General features: G+C 43.4%; 1 protein-coding gene across 1 annotated transcript in view; it reads right to left on the bottom strand.

Annotated features, from left to right (window-relative positions):
• Window positions 1-18,473, bottom strand: part of SI (sucrase-isomaltase) — a 632,954-nt gene that overhangs the window by 61,524 nt on the left and 552,957 nt on the right. The window contains exon 61 of the mRNA XM_069213228.1: window positions 3,770-3,903. Coding sequence (XP_069069329.1) covers window positions 3,770-3,903 — 134 coding nt within the window. The remainder of the gene's footprint in view (window positions 1-3,769; window positions 3,904-18,473) is intronic.

The raw sequence follows: 18,473 nt of genomic DNA, 5'->3' as shown, positions 1-18,473 counted from the left end.
AATTCCAAATAACATTGATATTAATTCCATCTAAGAAAACAAAAAATAAAAATAAGTAGGAGCAGTAGTGAATGCAAGAACAGTGGACTGGGATATAAATTACTTTCCACCTTGCAACAAACTAATTTAATGAGTAGATGAGTAGAATTGCTGTATGTCATTCCTGTAGAAATGGTTACTTAACACTCCTTGTATAGTTGTTGACACGTTATGAGCTGCCTCACTAGCTCCATGGTGCAGTTGATGGCAGTATGTCAACGGCCACACATAAAAAAATAGAACACATTTATTTTCTTCAATTAAATCAAAGCAGCAACACAAAGAAAAAAGTGCCCTTGGATCCTATGTGTGATGCTTTTTTTAATTTAGCTGTGAAGAGCACACAAGTGAAAATAAAACAAAAGTGAAGGCAGAATGTGCTAATGCCACGGTTTGCTTTCACTTTTGATTGGTGTTGGGGCAAAGCTGTGTCCCTGTGCACTGCTCTCTGTGCGAGTGGCAACTCTGGAAAGGGGACAAAGCCCCAATGTGCAGTGCTGTCTCTCACTGGTAGATTTCTGCTTCGAGATTGCACTAGGACCATAATATTCAAGTAGGGTTTCATCCCACTAGCCACCAGGGACAACCTTGTTTCTGGGGAGCGCTCCCTGGGCATAGGCCTATGCTTCCTCCAACCCTGGCACTCAAGCTTTCTGGACCCCATGAAACCTACCACAAATCTGCCTCCCGATATGGCATGGAGCTCTTTTGACACCAGGAATAAACAACTCAATAAAAAGAAGGGGTGAGGCACTTCTCCCAGACATCAGACCATGACTAATCCCAGAACAGGTGCAACAGTCTTTATGCCTTCCTGGGGGCAGACTAGAGGGCGGAGTCCCAATCTACCCACCAGAGGTGAAGAAAGCCCACTAGACACTCATGAAAAATGGTAAAAAAAAGAAGTACATGGGCCATCCAGGCTCTGGGCGCGCCCCCGTGACTAAATGGTCCTACAGTGTTCCTGTCACCAGATCCACAGAGTGAGTTTATCACCAACCAGCACACTAGCTACTAGGGATATATTTTATTATAGGAAAAGATATGGTGTGGGGCAGTCTACCCAGGCATAGAACCTCTCCCAATCTTGATTGTTTTGGACACAGTTGTGAGCAATGAGCTGGATAAATCCCTGTATCATCTCAATCCACATGCTGAATGGTCACACTATTCAGGCATGGATCAACCAGGGAACCAGAGGACACTGGTTTGACAAGTGGGCTAGATACATCCCAATAACATCTCAATTGTCCTGCTGAATGCCTGCAGTATTCAGGATTGTGTCATCCAGGGAACCCTACTAGATTTTATCATGTCGTGGCCTCTAGGCCTAGCAAAACAAGTGGGATACCTCTTTTATCAGTAGAAGTGTGGAAACCCTGTTACAATCACATGGCGTTACCTTTTATCTTAGCAAATGCAGCAACACAGGTTGGAAGGCATATGCGATAATTTAACTGATAATCCTAACTTAACTAAACTCCAAATTAAAAAAATTAACTTTGATGGATGACATGTTTTATTTTAAGGTTTAAGGTTTCAAATCATTAGCCATATCAGGGGTTCTGTAACTGTAGGGAAAGCAATAGGAGGCTTAAAATATAAGCAGATGGAGATCTATCAATGCTGACATTATAAAATTCTTTCCCTCTACAAGTAAAAAAATTCTGCAATCAATGAAGCATTTAGTGAGGTAAAGTGTGATGTAATTAAAAGGAGATATCAACTCCACTCTATAGAATACAAAACAACCCAGATATAACAGATCCACAGCCTTTCAAAGTTTGGTTTACGCCTCAATGTGCCACCCTTTCGCCACATTATTTTCAATAATGATATTGATTTTCTTTGTAACACAATTGATTATTGGGAGTAGTCTTTTTTTTACTAAAGTGCTTTAAGTGAATATATTTATGATATGAAAGGGTAGAAACAGTAATATAGCAAAGGCACCTTGTAGGAGTGGAAAATTTGAATTTATTTTATAAATGCACTTAATGAAAAATACTTGAAGTCCAACGAATTTCAAACTATATTGTACTGCTTATTTTCTTTCTTGAAACAACATGCGTCCCAGAAAATGTCCTACTAAACGCATTTCCTGCTTGATCCAGTCACCTTGCAGTATCTCGTGCCACTTCGAGTTTTTTTTAGATTATATTGTTTAATGTTGTGCAGTTTTGTATACTTTCTCCCAATTTTGCACAATTCTTACAGATTTCTGTAATAAACTATATTATCATAAATCCCTTGTGCCATTGACACTAATACAAGGAAGGAAATTACCTGTTTCGGTAGTACAAGACAACAAGAACTGCTTTTTAGTTAATGCCTAACAACTAACGGACCCTAGTGTAACTTCTGATGCCTGTTCTAATGGAAGCCACAGAACTGGACAAACGTACAGACGAAGCTCCTGGCACCACCAGGGGGGTTACTTTTTGTGACGCTCTGGTGGCGCAATGCCCTGCACTATATTTACAAGGTAGCATTAAGCCACGTTTTGAGGCTTAACGCCACCTTGTAAATATGGTTCCTTCACACGCAGCCCTTTGCGTGGAATGGGTGTGCAATAGGTGTTGCTGTGGGCGTGCCACAGCAACACCCATTTCATTTTGATGCTGCCTCATATTTAAACGTTTTCATAAACCTGAGGGAGCGCCAAAATCTAACGCCACCCAAATGGTGGTGTTAGCAAGGCGCAACAAGGAGAAATAATTGCATTTCTCCTCGTTTTTTGCTTTTTCTATGTGTGCTGCATTCTCCCACAATGCCAGAAATTATTGTTTATGTGTGGGAAGTGGTCCTTTTTTGCACATAAACAATCATTTCAAAATGACTTTTTGGCACTTCTGTGTGTGCTGCATTGTGCAGCACAAACAGAGTCCCTAATTGCCATTACTGATTGTTTATGTGCAGGAAGGGACACCTTCCTACACATAAACAATCAAGCCCCTCAATGTAGAGATCCTTGCACGATGGTGCAAGGATGCCTGCATTGACACTAGGCATTTCAATTTAGCGGCAGCACAGGGTGAAACGCAGGGGTGCACTGTATTCCAATAAATACGGCGCACCCCTGTGTTTCTAAAGTGACACAGAGTGATGCTGCCAATTTTGGTGTAGTACAACGCTGCGTCACCTTTTAGTAAATCTGGCCCAAAATGCTTAACAGGTGAGCAAAGGGCCCAAATCAAGCAATGATAATGCCCACCACAGGTTGGGAGTAAAAGAAAAAGAAAATTGGGGTGCAGTGGGACCCTTACACCTCCTGCGCCATTGATACTTGTGACCCTAGAAGGAGAAATGTTTATTTAGAGGGACATTATTTTCCACATTCATACATAATTAGGTACAGAATTTGAAAAGCTAAAACTTGCCTCAAGCTCTACTAAGATGTTCTAGTGTACTTCAGTACAAACCCTTAACTATTTCACCCTAGAGAAGACTGCTCTTCAGTTACAGAAGAGCAATATTTCATAAAGTAAAACTAAAAATAATTATTGCACTAATTTGGTGCTAAGCTTCGGATTTAAAAATGTGCATTAAAAAAAGCAATGAGCACAAATAATTCTGCACCTGCCTTATGCCCATATTTTCAACATAAAGGCCATCATTAGGAGTTAAAAATAAATAAATGTTGAAGCTCACTAATGACTTCTTAATTCAGGCCTCAGTTTTACAAAAACGTAGGAACCAAAAAAAAAGAGAAAATGAAAGCGCATAATACCTATGATTGATTTATCCATTTGATCCCAGGCAGCAGTGTTATCTCCGAGCCAGTGTCCTGACCACTTTCCGCTGGATGGAAATGATGAGCGGGTGACGATAATACCTCTTTCATTTGTTATGTTTAACAAGGAACTAATATAAAAAAAAGAGATGAATTACTAGCCATCAAACTTCAAATACTTGCGCATAAAGATAGATATTACAGTTAAATAGTAGGCTTCAAGCGAGTCCTTTTGGAAATCAATATTTAGGTAAGACTGTGAGTTTCATGTCTACTTTACAGCGTGCCTTTGCTTGCTTTCTGCTGATCACATTTCTCCAAAACAAGAAATTAAGGGAAAGATATAAGAGCCCCAGCGCTGCGCCACATTGGCGTCATTTATTTTATTTATACTTCCCCTAACATGGGTGATATCAACTACGTTTTTTCATGGTATACTGAATTCAACTGATATGTATAATCTCTTTGAATGTTTGGTGCACCAGCATTCTTTGACTTTACACTGATTTTATACAGACTTTACACTGATTCTATGTATGTGATTGATGTACCAAGACCCGTCCTATGTCACCAAGGATAAGTCTTCCATAAACTCTCTAATGGATCTTCTTAGCTACTCTTTGTTTACAGTTGGTGTCCATCTGACCCAGTCATGCTTACATACTGCTCAACACTCTGTTCTTTTATTCTCCTCAAACATCATCTTTCACAATGCATTGTATAGCTAGTTGAAACATCTAACCCTATTACATTGAACAGACTGTCTCACTCATTGTTTAGGGCTTCTGTGTGCTCTACAATCAGACCTAAAGTGCCAAGTGCAATTGTGCTGTTCCCCAGGATAAAAAAGGCACCATCAATGAAGAGTGTTATTTGAAATATGCATTCAGAATCCTGTTCTAGTTGTCATATATATATTTTATATGTGAAGCTATGTGACAGAACTGCATAAAAAGAGGTATTTGCAGGAATGGTTTTATCTCTGGAAATGTAAGTGTGTATAAACTTGTTGAAACAATGTTTCTGTGAATTACTACCCCATCAAATCTAAAGTCACAGTAATATCATGAACACCACAGGCGGTCATACACTTGCCCATTTTAGTTAATACATTTTGGGCCTGATTACAACTTTGGAGGACGGTGTTAATCCGTCCCAAATGTGACGGATATACCACCTACCGTATTATGAGTTCCATAGGATATAATGGACTCGTAATACGGTAGGTGGTAGATCCGTCACATTTGGGACGGATTAACACCGTCCTCCAAAGTTGTAATCAGGCCCTTTGTACTGTAATTTAGGTGGAATATCCTCAAGAGTCAGTTGGAATCCCCCCTTTCCACTTCTTTTCCAACAATGAAACTTGGGGGCATATTTATAAAAAGCGAAAGTGCACCTAGGCAGCGCCACTTGTCTTGCGCCCTTTGGCACCCCTAACACCACCATGTGTGCGCCATATTTAATATACAGTGCACCATGGCAGTAGTTAGGGAACTAGCATCGGAATGTTTTACGCTAGTTCGGCGCTTTGGAGGATTAGCATCAACAATTCTGGTGCTAATCTTGCAAACCACCCAGAGGCCCATTGAAAGCATTGGGAGCCTCCTTTTAATACCTGCTCTGAGCAGGCATTAAAAATGTTGAAAAAAATGATACAAAGAAATCTCTTAGATTTATTTGCACCATTGTTCGGCACCCCTAATAGGGGAATGTCCCCTTTGAATACATTATGCCTGGCACAGGCATATTGTAGCACAAAGGCCTGTAAAGCGGAGCAATGCATGCATTGAACAACTTTGTAAATATGGTGCAGAGTTTTGGGGCATCTAACGCCACATTAGCACGTAAAATTGTTGATAATGTGTTATTAAAATGTCGCTAGGACCTCTTAAATATGGGCCTTGGTTTAAGCACACATACTTTGTAATGCCTGCTCCTCTATATAACAAATATGTCACCACACGCCACATATTCCACTTGCTTTGTATGGGAGACAGTCAATTTCATACTCAGCAAATCTATGATGATTACAACTCTCAGTCTTTCCAGTAATCCTCCTTTTCCCTAAAATATAAAGCCTTCAAAGTCATAGTGTCCATTAAAAAATGAAATAAGTGCAATCCATACACCCTACCCCTTGTGATCCGAGTGCCTTTACTGAAAAATGGGTTGCTCTGACTTATGATCTTATAAATACTTCTTCAGTCCAAGACACTCATGCCGAAAACAGACTTTTCTCTCATCCCAAATCATCACAAACCGCTCATTCTTCAACAAAAGCTCATGTCCACTTGTTTTCATTCTAATCTTTAACTATCACAACCACTACCATTTCACCCTTGTTAAGTCATTTGCATTCCCATATCAATTGGTATAAACTCTTATACTTTATCCAAGCCTTTTATGACAAAAATCATAAGAGTTTTTGTTGCTCAGGATAAATACTTCATTCAACAGAATAAGTTCCACATTTTATTTTTCCCACTAACCTGTCTGCAGCTTTTTTATCACATTTTTGATGAGGGTAATCCCAACTGAAAATTCCCTCAAGGCTAAGATTCACACTTATCTTCACAAATGGTGCATAGACCACCACAAGATATCTAGAAACACATATAGCCACTGAGCACTATCACTCTTCCTCCCAACAAAGAGAAAACCTGATATTATTAAACTGTAGTGAAACAATTTAATCTCCATTGAAAATGAGTGCCATGTGGCTAAGTACCTTCTCAATCACCCTGGCCCACAATGAAATCACATACATATTCAGTCAAAAAGGTGTTACTTACTTCCCAATGAAAATAAATTACAGCCTACATTGTTGTTCTTCACTTATTTGCTCTCATGTTTTAATAAGACCCTTCATCCCCTTCAGTAAATCTAACCAATTCTATTTCCTACACCTCTACCCTGAACACATTCATGAGCCAATTCTCTCTAGTTCTCTTGTCTATTAGCATCCTTTAGCCATCAGTTGTTCTCATCCTCCTTCACCTGTGTGCTTTTTTTTAAAGTCATCATTAAGAAGACCCTAAATAGGATAACAGCATGACATGGCATTGGCCACAATTTTCTGGAATAGCTCTCCTGCAGGTTGCTATGCCGAACTCCTCCTGATCTCCTGGAGTTCTGTTCATTTTCCTAAATGTGACTTGGGCATTCAGGAGATGCAATTACCACCAACTTTAACTTTTTTTTTTTTATTGCAATAGAGCACACACATGTAGCTTAGGCCTATGTGTGGTCCATAGGTGCACCACTATTTTTGGGGTACACCAAGGACGGCCTTGTGATCTTTGCAGTCCCTGGTTTTGCATTTCCTAAATAGCGATTTCTTAATAAGAAATTGTTATTTAGGAAATGCAAAACTGGCCCATTGACTAAAATGCTATGGGATTTCTTAATACCGATTTACTAATAGTGATTCCTACTTGGTAGGAATCGTTTTTAGGAAATTGGTATCTCTGTACATAGCGTTTTACAGCGTTTAGCAGGGTGCACCAAGGGGGGCCTTTTGCCCTTTGCCATCCCTGGTTTGGATTTCCTAAATACTGATTTCTTAGTAAGAAATCGCTATTTAGGAAATGCAAAACCGGCCCATTGACTAAAATGCAATGGGATTTCTTTAATACAGATTTCTTAATAGTGATTCCTACTTTATAAAACTTACTTTTAGGAAACTGGTATCTCTGTACATAGCATTTTACATTTCTTAAATAGTGATTTCTATGAAGTCTCTATTTGATAAATGCAACATTGCATTTTTGTACATCTGGCTCTTAGTTCCTGATGCACAATAAATGTGGAGCATGTGGGTGGGACACCAAATATTCTCCTTAAATTTCTATTTTTGGTTTCCTGCAAGACTTTAGGGTTACTTTATCCCCAAATGCCTTACCAATACATTTGTGTGGGGGGACACTTTCTCCTACACATCTCCAACACAGGGACCACTGTTTTCCCACTCCATCCAGATAGGTTCACAACATAGAGAATCAAGCTTAAAAATGTCTAGCAGACTTTGGCTATACATGGTACTCAGTTCACCTATGTGTCAAAAAGCCACTGGATGTCCATGAAGCATAACTCCCCTCATTTTGGTCTGCTTAAGATTGCATGTCATTATAAAGGTTTCTGAACAATTTGTAACCAAACCAAGAGAGCCCTGGAAGGTGACAAGTTCTTGGAACATGATCTTTATGCTATTTGTGGGTCTTCAGAGTTGGATAGCATAATCCGCATGTAATTCAGGAACCTTTTTGTTGCAAATTGAGGGAGTGTCATGAGATTTTCCAGATAGGGGGAACCTAAACAAATAATATACATCAGGAACAACAGGGGGGATAGGATGAACCCGTGGTAAACACCACAAACTATCTTAAACCAATCTGTTCACTCTCCCGAAGGGCCAAATCTCACTGACGCAGACAGGTCATAATAGAGAGCTCTTGAGAATTGAACCAGGTCATAGTCAACTCGCAGATTGATCAGGATCTCCTAACGTTTGGACCTCACCATGCTGTTGAAGGCACAGGCTAGGTCCATGAAGGCCAAGCAGACGGAGTGCTGCTTCATGATGGTGTATTTGCTAATCAGCAAGTGCAGTTTAAGCCATTTCTCCATTGTGGCAAACCCCTCACAGACTCCATACCGAGCCTCCAACAGAATGTCATTCTCCCTAGCCCAGTTAAAGAGGCATTTCAGCACCACCCTGCCCATCAACTTGACCGCTGAGTTCAATAAGGAAATCAGATGATAGCATTCTGGGGACTGAAGGTTGCAATTTGTAAATACTGGCACCATGATGGAGTAAACCTGTCTTACAGGGGGTGCTGAAACAATTGCACAACAGGGGGGGCCATAAATCTAGGACAGATTTATACAAATCCATGGAAACCCCATCTGGGGCCTTCTTGCTTGGGCCTTTCTAATTGCCTCCCTCATTTACCCTACGGTGAATTCCAGTGCCAGGGGGAATCCACCTCTTACTCCCCATTCAGGGTTACACTCATAGACCTATAAACTGCTTTGAAGTGACTAACCTAGGCCTCTTGGCTGAGAGTGATGCTTGTTGTGGCTGTCTAGAAATCTCTAGTATCTTTTGACCAACAGGCCAAAACCTACTCGTCCCTGGATTAATTCTGCATTTCTTTATGTCTCAGCCTTTGGACGAACCTGTATTCCACTTTGCAATGATGCACTCTCGATTAATCCCTGGGATTTTCCTATAAGGCCTCATGAAGTCGTATTGAGGGTATCCTACATAATTGGTCAAACCACGTATGTCCATCTGACCCTGGTGCACTAGGATTCATAAAAGGGCAATTAACTACTAGTTCCAGCTCAACAAATTGGGTTGACACATTCTGAGATCTCTCAAGCGGGTTGAGACAGACAAGTACCACTGAAATGTGGTGAGAGCATATCTTTTTAGGAGAGTGTTCACATCCAAATGTCTCTAGGCCAACTGCAAACTCAGCTACTTAATTTTAAGAAATATATTCTTATGTACTAATTCAGGTCACCGACTGATTCATACAATTGTAACAGACAACCTTGATTGCCTCATAGCCTGTTTATAATTAGAATTATTCAATTTCTGATGTGAGAAATTGGGTGGTTGGCTGACTGTCGAGGGGCCCTGGGAAAGCAACAGCCATTGATAGATCTTTTATTGTACACTTAATAAAACACATTAGATAGGCATATGGAAATACATTGAAAAGTAACTTAGTGTTGTCTTTAGGTGAGTTTTCTCAAAGGTGAGATAGAAAAGCAAGAAAGCTAATTACCAGTGCCTTAAGAACCAACCAAAAAATGTGACAAGCAAAACAAAACTTCTACCAATACCATGAAATTCATTATATACATATTGTTCAAATAATTAAGGTAAAAACTGAACATGATCTGATTAAAAAAACAGGATAAAATATGAATATCATAACATACAAGTCAGCGTATAAGTCGCTGGACCAATACCTCACTGAATCGGTTTACTGGACTGCTAAAGTGCATGAAGTGATTAAAGTACTGTCAGTGTTACTGAAGTTTCAGTCAGAGTGGCAATATGAAATTCTGCATTTTCCTGCCACTCTTGCCTTTTAAAGGTAAATCCACTCTCAATTCAATTGAAGTAGGCATTTTAATGAAATTGGATCCTTGGGCCCACAAAGACCTACATGTCAAGACAAAGCCGAAAGTCATGCCTGACCTCGATGGGGAGCTGTTCAGATACAAGAAGTGGTTTGGACCCGGTCAGTGTTTACCTTCGGACTTAGAAGAAATTCTGTGAAAAAGTGTCTGAGAAGGTCAAGTTCAGTGCGGCAAGGCTGCAGGAGGTGTCCGAAGAGGGAGAGTTATCATTGGATGGCCTTGGTTCAAAGCCACTGTGAAGATTTCTATGATCTGTCTTCATTGTCAGAATGGAAGTTGGCAATCTAAAGCAGGTCAATGTAGAGGGTTGTTGTCCAAGACAGTTCCAAGAGTTTGGACACCCCTGTGGTGAAGGACAGCTATAGATGATAAGCCGCTGCATAGAAGAATGTATCGGGAGAACCGCAAAGCCAATCAAACTGGTGTTGCACTTCAGGTGGATAGGCGAGCAGGATGACCCCGGTCTCCTCCTGGTTGTTTATGTGTTATGTGTCCTCAGTTTTCAGATTTGGCCATCTGGGCACCTTGTGCACCACAACCAAAGGTCCAGGACTTGTGGGACACCTCTTGGGGGGTTCATGAGTCACTCAGGCTGGGGCCAAGTACAGGTTCAAGATCTTGTGAGCCTTTTATGTCCCTGTGTAAGGTTTGTGCAAAATTTGCGTCAAAATGTTTGACACAAATTCAGCGCAAACAGAGTATAAACATGCCCCTAAAATGCTTCAGAACTGGTAAATGCATCCTCAGAAAATTAACGCTTTGGATTAATTGCTGAACTGTCTAAATGAGTAAAAAAAAGCATTTATATTTTCTAGTGTAAGTTCTTGAATTACACTATCTTTCTCATATGTTAAGTTGATTAAATGAAGAGTGAAAATTCCGCATAAGGTAAGCACAGACGTGCATTTTGCATGCCGTCAATTGTATTACAAAGCCATTTATGAAAATGCAAAACATGAATACATTCTCATTCTGATGCGTTTTCAGCTAAATTGTTGCATTTTTGTTTCGTTTCCTAGCTTTCTTGGGTTTGGCATTTTTCAAAGCCAACAGGAGCGCACTGTGTCAGTCAAAATACCAGGTTTTAGAAATAACATAATTTTTTTAATGTTTTACTATATAATACTTTTTTTCACTTAGTACAATAGCTTAAAGTGTGTGCCTTTCGGGGACCTGCAACATAATTTAAAACAATTTTAACTAAATATACAAACCAAGCATTTATAAAAGAAAGAAACCTGGAGACATATAATTGCTGTTGTACACCACAGCATGCTGTTATATAATGTTGCACTCAGATGGACTATCGAGCTCATCAATAATGCATTAGTGCATGGGGAGGACACAGAGCTTCCTACGCATTTCCTGGCAAATTAATGATTTGAGTAGCAACATGAAAGGATTTTTTTTCTTCTTTTCAGAGCTGGCACACTTTCTTACCTCCAGGCCCCTCTATTCCAAATCCCATTCATCACAAGTGGAGATTATATATTTCCACAACAGAAAAAAAGAACCAGAGGAATGCTGGATCAGCTGCCACCACCCCCACCCAGGTAGCACTTAAAGCGTACTTACCCAGTATTCGTCCTGTTCTTTTTTCTTTCTTCTGGCAGAATGGACCAAGGTTTAGATGGAGCTGCTCCTGCTGGGCTGGGGCGGTTGCCGGTTCCTGGATCATGTTTCCGGTGGTGCCTCCCTTGGCCTGCTGGGCTTTCTGGGGGACACTTGTTTCGGGCCTGGGTATGGCTGCTGCTGTTGCTGTTTTCCTGCCCTGGTCTCTGCTTCCTGGAACGCAGTGCTCATATCTGGGGTCCTGCTGGGCAGGCCGTATGATGTGTGCTGGAAGCAGGAAGCCTGGGGTTTGCCTGACTTCCTGCTGCAACATGGCATTAGTGTACTTGTACGCAGGCTCGATGCATCACCTACGGCTTCTCCGGGTCCTGGTTTCTTGTGCGTGGCACCTGAGGCTTCCATGGTTTTTGTCTCGACCTCTGGCCCTGGGTGCTGACTATTCTGCTCCAGGTGGGTCGCTTCCTCACCTTCACTGCCCCATGTAGATGAAGGGGACATGGGTTAGTGCCATGTGACATCAGTTTATCTTTTTTTCTTCAGGCACTGTTTACTGCTTTTTCCTGTGGAATGTCAGTGGTTGTGGGCAGCATTCCCTTGAACAATGGCTCTTGGAGGTGTTCCCTCTTCTCCTCTCTCCCACATTTTCTGTCTCCTTCCAGGCTCAGTGGGATAAGGGATGGCGGGCATTGCCCTCTGATGCCTCTTTTGGGTCCCTTGCCTGGTGCTTGCCTGTACTTCTGCTGGTTGCAGGCCCTCGCTCTGTGAGGTGTGGGTTCTCTTCCAGGGGTCTTGGAGCATTTAGTTCCCTCTATGTGGCCTTCACTGGCAGGTGCTTTAGTTTTGTGTTCTCCATGCTGTAGCAGTGTCTGTCACAGGCCCTCACGCTTTGTGGAGAGGCTTCAGTTTCAGTTCTGTCTGTGGACATGCCCCCACCTTTACATTTGTGTGCCAGGATGGTTCAAATGGGTTTGAGTATGGTGGGGTTCACGGTTTGGAGGTCCCATGGTTGCAAACATGGATGGCTCTCTCATCCCAGGATGTTCTGGGGCTTTGTTGGGTCTGCCCACTGGGTGTTATGGGGCCTGGGTAGCTCAGTTCCTGTTCTTGCACCATTTGCCTTTGGGTGGGCCCTGGTTGAGTCGTCTGGTTGCTCTGGAGTTGTTTGAGCAGCATGTGTACTGTCTCTCTGTTTTTAATTGGCTGGGGTGGTGCTTTCCCTCTGGCAGGTTGAGCCTGTATTACTATCCATCAGCCTCGGGCCATTCCACACTGTATGTGCCTGCCCTCATCTGTTCTCGAAGCTGATCAGGGTCAGGCCTTCTTAGGTCTCGGATGGGAGACTGCCTGGGAATACCTGACTTGTTGTTGAATACCTTCTGGTCTTGCTGGATTTACATCTAATTGCTGCTCAGGTAGCTTCCGGATCTCTGGTTCCCTATGTAGGGTTCCAGATTGTCCGTTTTTGTCCTGGTCTCTCCTCTGCATGGGCTTTTCCTGGACATTCCTTTTTTCTTCTTCTTTCAAGTCCGGTGCTCGGGTAAGCCTCTTATCTCATGGTTTTGCTCGCCTGTGTCTGCTCCCTGGGAGGCCGTTTTTTGGGGGGTCTTTGGGGAGGTTCAGGCTTGGTTTGTCGGGCTGCAGGCATTCGAGTTTTCTCCCTCCCACGCCATGTTCCTGCCTGAAGGGTAGTGGTGCAGATCCAGTGGTGGGCGTCCGTTTTGTACTGTTTCTTCAGTGTCTCCTTCCGTCGCTTGGTTGGGCATTATTCAGGCCCACTATGGGTTGCCCTTGGGGTTTTCCTCTGTCCTCTGAGGGGAATTGGACTCCGGAGCCTCCCTTCCAGACTGTGGGCCTTTCATTTGTGTCTTCTTTCTCTTTTTTGGCTGCAAGTGTTAGCAGTGGTGCCCCCTCTGACGCTAGGTCAGGGGTTTCACTTGCTTGTTTTTTGGGTGGACTTTGTGCTAGGGGTCTTCCGCCTGGTTTGGATTTGATTATTGGATTGGCTTACTCAGGATCTCCGGACAGCCTGCTTTCCTGTGCCTGTCCTTCCATCGTCACTTCTGTCTCTGACGCACCCATTTTTGCTTGCAGTGTTGCCTTTGGGTCTTGCACTGCTCCACGGGTGTTCGACATTCTGGAGCCACTGCTGGTGGCATCTCTGCTTCTCCGAGGTTTTCATATGGTTCCTGCATTTCCCCGCAGTGATGGTTCTTTGTGGGTCTGCGGACAGGTGCTCTTACTTCCCAATGGTTATTGCTCTGTTTGGGCCCGGTGCCCGTGGGTTCCCTCTCGTGCTTCGCCTTCTTTGGAGCCTGTTTCTGCATGGGTTTTGTGTGAGTGTTCTTGTACCTTCTCAGGGCAGTCCCTTGGTGTCCTTGTCTTTGTTTATTCTGGGCAGCTGTGCTGTCCTGGTCCACCTATGGCCTCGTCTTTTGGGCTTCCTAGTGGGTGCTGTCTTTCCAGTGCCCTGGGTTTCAGTCCCCCTCAGGCTGTTGTGGACCCATCTCTTGGCCTTTTGGGTTCCTTGTTCTGAGGGATTCATTATACATTGGCCGGTGTCCCGGAGGTTTTGGGGGGCCTTTGATGGTGGCATATGATGACTTTTCTTCTGCATGGAGTTCTTGCATTCTGCCTCTCCCTGGTATTTCGCCTCAAATACCTGTTCCCTGGGGTTGGGAGCTGTATTTGGGGACCCTCTCTCTCTCTTGGCCTGCTGATTATTTCAGGGGACTCATGGCTTCCCCATTGGTATGAGATTGTTGTTTTTTCTGTCCGGCTGTCCTGAAGTTTTCCTCTTGTTCTGATGAGACGTCCTCTGGTGGTATGTTCGGGCTCCTGGTGTTGGTGGTTTCAGTTGCTGACCTGGGGGGGATTCTTCCTTCCCATTCCTACTTTGGGTTTTTCCTCCCTTTTAGGAGCTGTTTGTCACTCTGGGTCTGTTTTTTAGGCAGGGAGCAGGGTGTTTGGTTTCCCTCCTGTGTCTCTTTGCTTCCTGCATCACTGCTGGAGTTCATGAGTTTGGGGCCGCTTCCTACATTGGGGGCTTGAAGGGGAAGGGGCTGCATTGGTGCTTCCCTCGTTTGTTCCTCTGTGGTTTTGCTTTTTCTTACCTTTGTCTTTCATCTGTCTATGGGTGTATGCCCTATTGGTGGTTGTGGTGGTTCCTTTTTGGTCTTGGAGGTTGTGCTTTCCCACTCTCCTGGGGAGAGCTGTCAGAGCTCCTTGGTTGCTTCCATCTTCTCCATTTTCTCTCCTGTGCTTCTTCTCTTTGGCTGCCGCATCCGCCTGTACACTGACGTTTTGCGGTGAGGTGCAGGGTTTTCAGTAGCCTGCTCTGCTTCTATCTTCTGTGGGGTGCTTTCCAGGCCTGGTTTGTGCCATTCTCCCCTGGTATGCTCCCTTCCCTAGGTTTTTTGGGTTGTTGGAATTACGTTGAGGTGAGCTGTGTGTACTTTCCTCGCTCCATGGGCTGCGGCTAAGGTCTTCTCCTTTTCTCGGGGGGATCCACAGAGTGTGGTTCCTTGGTATTGTAGTTACTGGAACGTCTCCTTGGAGCATCCTGTATGGCAGCCTTGTTTTCTTTCTAGTTTTTGTCCTTGGTGCTGGAGCCCTTGGACTTGGCTCCTTTTGGGACAGTTGGGAGCTGTTATGGTTACCTTTTAATCTTCCACATGGTGTTTCTGGTGAGGGTGTTGTGTGTCCTCCTGGCCGGTGTACCCTCTCTGTCTTCCTGGGGAATGGGGTCATGTAGTGTTTGGTATTTTCCATATCTTTGCCATTCCTTCCTGGTTCCATTAATTTCAGGATGTGATTTGGCCACTTTGGTGGCAGATGCAGAGACTGCATTGGAGATCTGTTGGTCTAGGTTGGGTGGTGCTATAGGCTGTGAAGTTGTCTTTGGTCCTATTCACCAACTTTTCGGGGTCTCTCTTTTTTTCTGTTTGGGGCTGCCTCTGCAGGAGCGGGCCTCTGTTTTTTTTTCAGATTTTGGCTCTAGCGCCTTTTCTGCTTGCTTCTGTAGTGTCTGGGGTACCTGCTCCAGGGAGTTCTGGGTGGGTCTGCCTTGTGCTTTGGGCGGTGTCAGTTCAGGTCCCTTTGCTGGGCTACTTCCAAGGCATTGGTTCGTTTTCTTGTTGGACTTGATTATTTACAGCCCGTTTTTGCGTGCTGTGTCTGATTTGGGGCCAAAGGCTTCTGGATACGTTCTGTTCTTGGCCTGTTGTGTGTTTTTTGTTTTATTATTTCCTTTGTTCCATGTATCACTATTGGGTTGCGGCATGGTTGGTGTGTGCTCCATTTTTGCGGTTTGGTTCATATCTTGGCTTAGTTTTTCAGAAGGCTGGTTTGGTTGGCTTGGGTTTGCTCCACTTGTGATGAACGGGATGAGGACTAGAGGGACCTGGGGGTAATGTTCTATTACTTAAAGGTAAACTTAATTACTCCTGGTCCTGTTGTCCTCGGCCCATTCATCACCCCCACTCTCCCTCCCGGACTGCTGGACTTCTGTGGTGGCTTGGTAGTACAGGAGGAGTGCTGGGTAAGTACACTAAAGTACTACATGGGCAGGGGTGTGGGCAGCGGATTCAGCATTCCTTGGGTTCTTTTTTTCTGTCGTGGAGATAGATAATCTGCACTTGTGATGAATGGGATGAGGACAACAGGACCAGGAGTAATGAAGATTACCAGAAAGCAATAGGACATTACACGGTGTGTGAGAAAGAGCTCATAACTCGCACGTCTGTGCGTGCCACTGCTTCTTCCACAGGTGGTGGCGAAAGCTTCCACCTCATGAAGGTGAAATCAAAAGTCCCTGCATCTCTTTGTAACTGACTAGCATGGTCTCAAATAATGTCTTAGGACAGGAGTAGCATGAAATCAAAGTAAGAAGTGGACCAATTGTCATACTACAGTGATGAGGGGCGGGGTGATAGGGCACTGAACCTACGCCTGAGGGATAAATGATTGCCTTTTGTAAACTGGCATACTCTTTTCTAAAACTACATTGGGAAGTCTGGTAACAGAAGATTTTTCTGATCATCAGCTATTTCTCATAGTACCTTTCATGAATGCAGACAGGAGACTTGATTATACTTTGGAAACCTTCGCCTTGGACTCTATGCACATATAACCTGGCAGAGCCCTCTTCCTGTTTCCAAACTGATTCTTCGATTACTGACTGAAGGGAATTGAATCTTATGCACTGATATAGAACATGTTAAATAAATGGAGCACGTTGCCTAAATATTAATAAAGTATTGGCTATATGTGGAATATCAAATCTTTCCTGAGAGAGAACGCTTTCCAAATTCTAAGCAACCACTGACAAAAAACAATAGGGCAGATTTATGAGCCCCTTGTGCTACCGTGACATCACTTTTTATGATGCAACGTGATGCAAAACACCAAATCACATCCATGAGGCCAAACAAAGCCACTTTTCGTGGCTTTGAATGGCCTTACATATATGGAGTAAGGCAAGGCAGTGCAAATCGCTAGGTTGCCCTACTCTGCTCTACGGAGGTGTTCCATGGGTGTTGTGTTGGGATGCAAAACTCATGGACTTTGATGCTTCCCCAGATTTACAAAGACTTGTAAACTTAGGTATGTGCCAAAACCTTACGTCTCCCCAGGGGAGGTGCAACAAGAAGAAATATCAATATGTCTCCTAATTTTTTCACTTTTTCCAGATTGCAGCACACATAGAAAGAGGAAAATACCTCCCAGGATTGTTTTTGTGCAGGAATGTTTCCCCCACTTTGAACTACACCTCTGATTCAACCAAGCAAGTGAGCCTAACCCTCCCTAGAAAAGCTCCCTCGTCTCTTACATCCAGGCATCTATTCAGTCATCCTTTCACCCTTCCATCCACCTGCTGATATCCTTTACTTCAGCTTTACATTCTGACGTCCATTAATTCTTTCCTCCATCATTGAGTCTTTCCCATTCAATACATCAATCCACTCTGCCATCATCCATCCTCTCTGCCATGCATCCATCCATGCATGCATTCATTACCCTTTCTTTCATCCATCAACTCTGCCTTCCACTTTGCCATCCATCCACTCTGCCCTCCAGCCATCTCTCATGAATTCATGCATCCATCCATTATGCAATCCATCCAACCATTTGTCTATCCACTCTGCCATCCATTCATTTATCTTTTTACCCACTCTTGCATCCATTCCTTTACTTTGCCATTCTTTCACCTCTCCATCCATCGCTTTACTTTGCCATCCTTTCACCTGTCCATCAACCTATCCATTCACTTATTCATCCATCCGACCCTTTACTCTGCATTCCTTTCACCTGCCATCAACCTATCTATTCACTCAATCTTTCACAAACTTATCCATCTACTCATGAATTCATACACCCACTTATTGGTACAACCTTTCACCCTTCCATTTACTCAATATTCCTTCCATCTTTCCCTCTTCTATGTAGCCATTTTTCGTTCTTCACTCCTACTTACTCTTCCACTGAAACAATATTCCTTTATAGCAGTATTTATCAGCTTTTTTCTGCTGAATTTCAGAGAGAAGAGGCTCTTAAAGAACCCCGCCCCACAGCAGCTGCTGAGGCGGGGGTTCAAGATGTCCCTGCTTGCACTGTGGTTCAAGGGTGCCTGCATTGGTGCTAGGCAGCCCATTGTGCACCAGCGCAGGTTGAATGGACAGAAAGTCGCCATATGCCGTGGATATGGTGCATTTCTGCCCTTTCACTTTGACGCAGGGCAGCTCCGCAATGTGACTTGCTGTACTGCCCTGCCTCACAAAACCATAAATATGGGCTAAAAATGTCTTCTTTCTTATTTAATGTACATGTGGTCGTCGTCTTGCCGTTTGTTTTTTGTTGGTAATGGTAGTAGATTGCTTCATGATAAGTGTGGATACCTAAACGTATAACACAAATAATGGCAACCAAATACACTGACATTGGGAAACCACAGAAGCATACATAGAGAGCAAAC

This window comes from Pleurodeles waltl, chromosome 11, assembly GCF_031143425.1.
Source record: "Pleurodeles waltl isolate 20211129_DDA chromosome 11, aPleWal1.hap1.20221129, whole genome shotgun sequence".
Lineage (NCBI taxonomy): Eukaryota > Metazoa > Chordata > Amphibia > Caudata > Salamandridae > Pleurodeles > Pleurodeles waltl.
The sequence above is the reverse complement of the archived record's forward strand: the minus strand, read 5'-3'. Positions and strand labels throughout refer to the sequence as shown.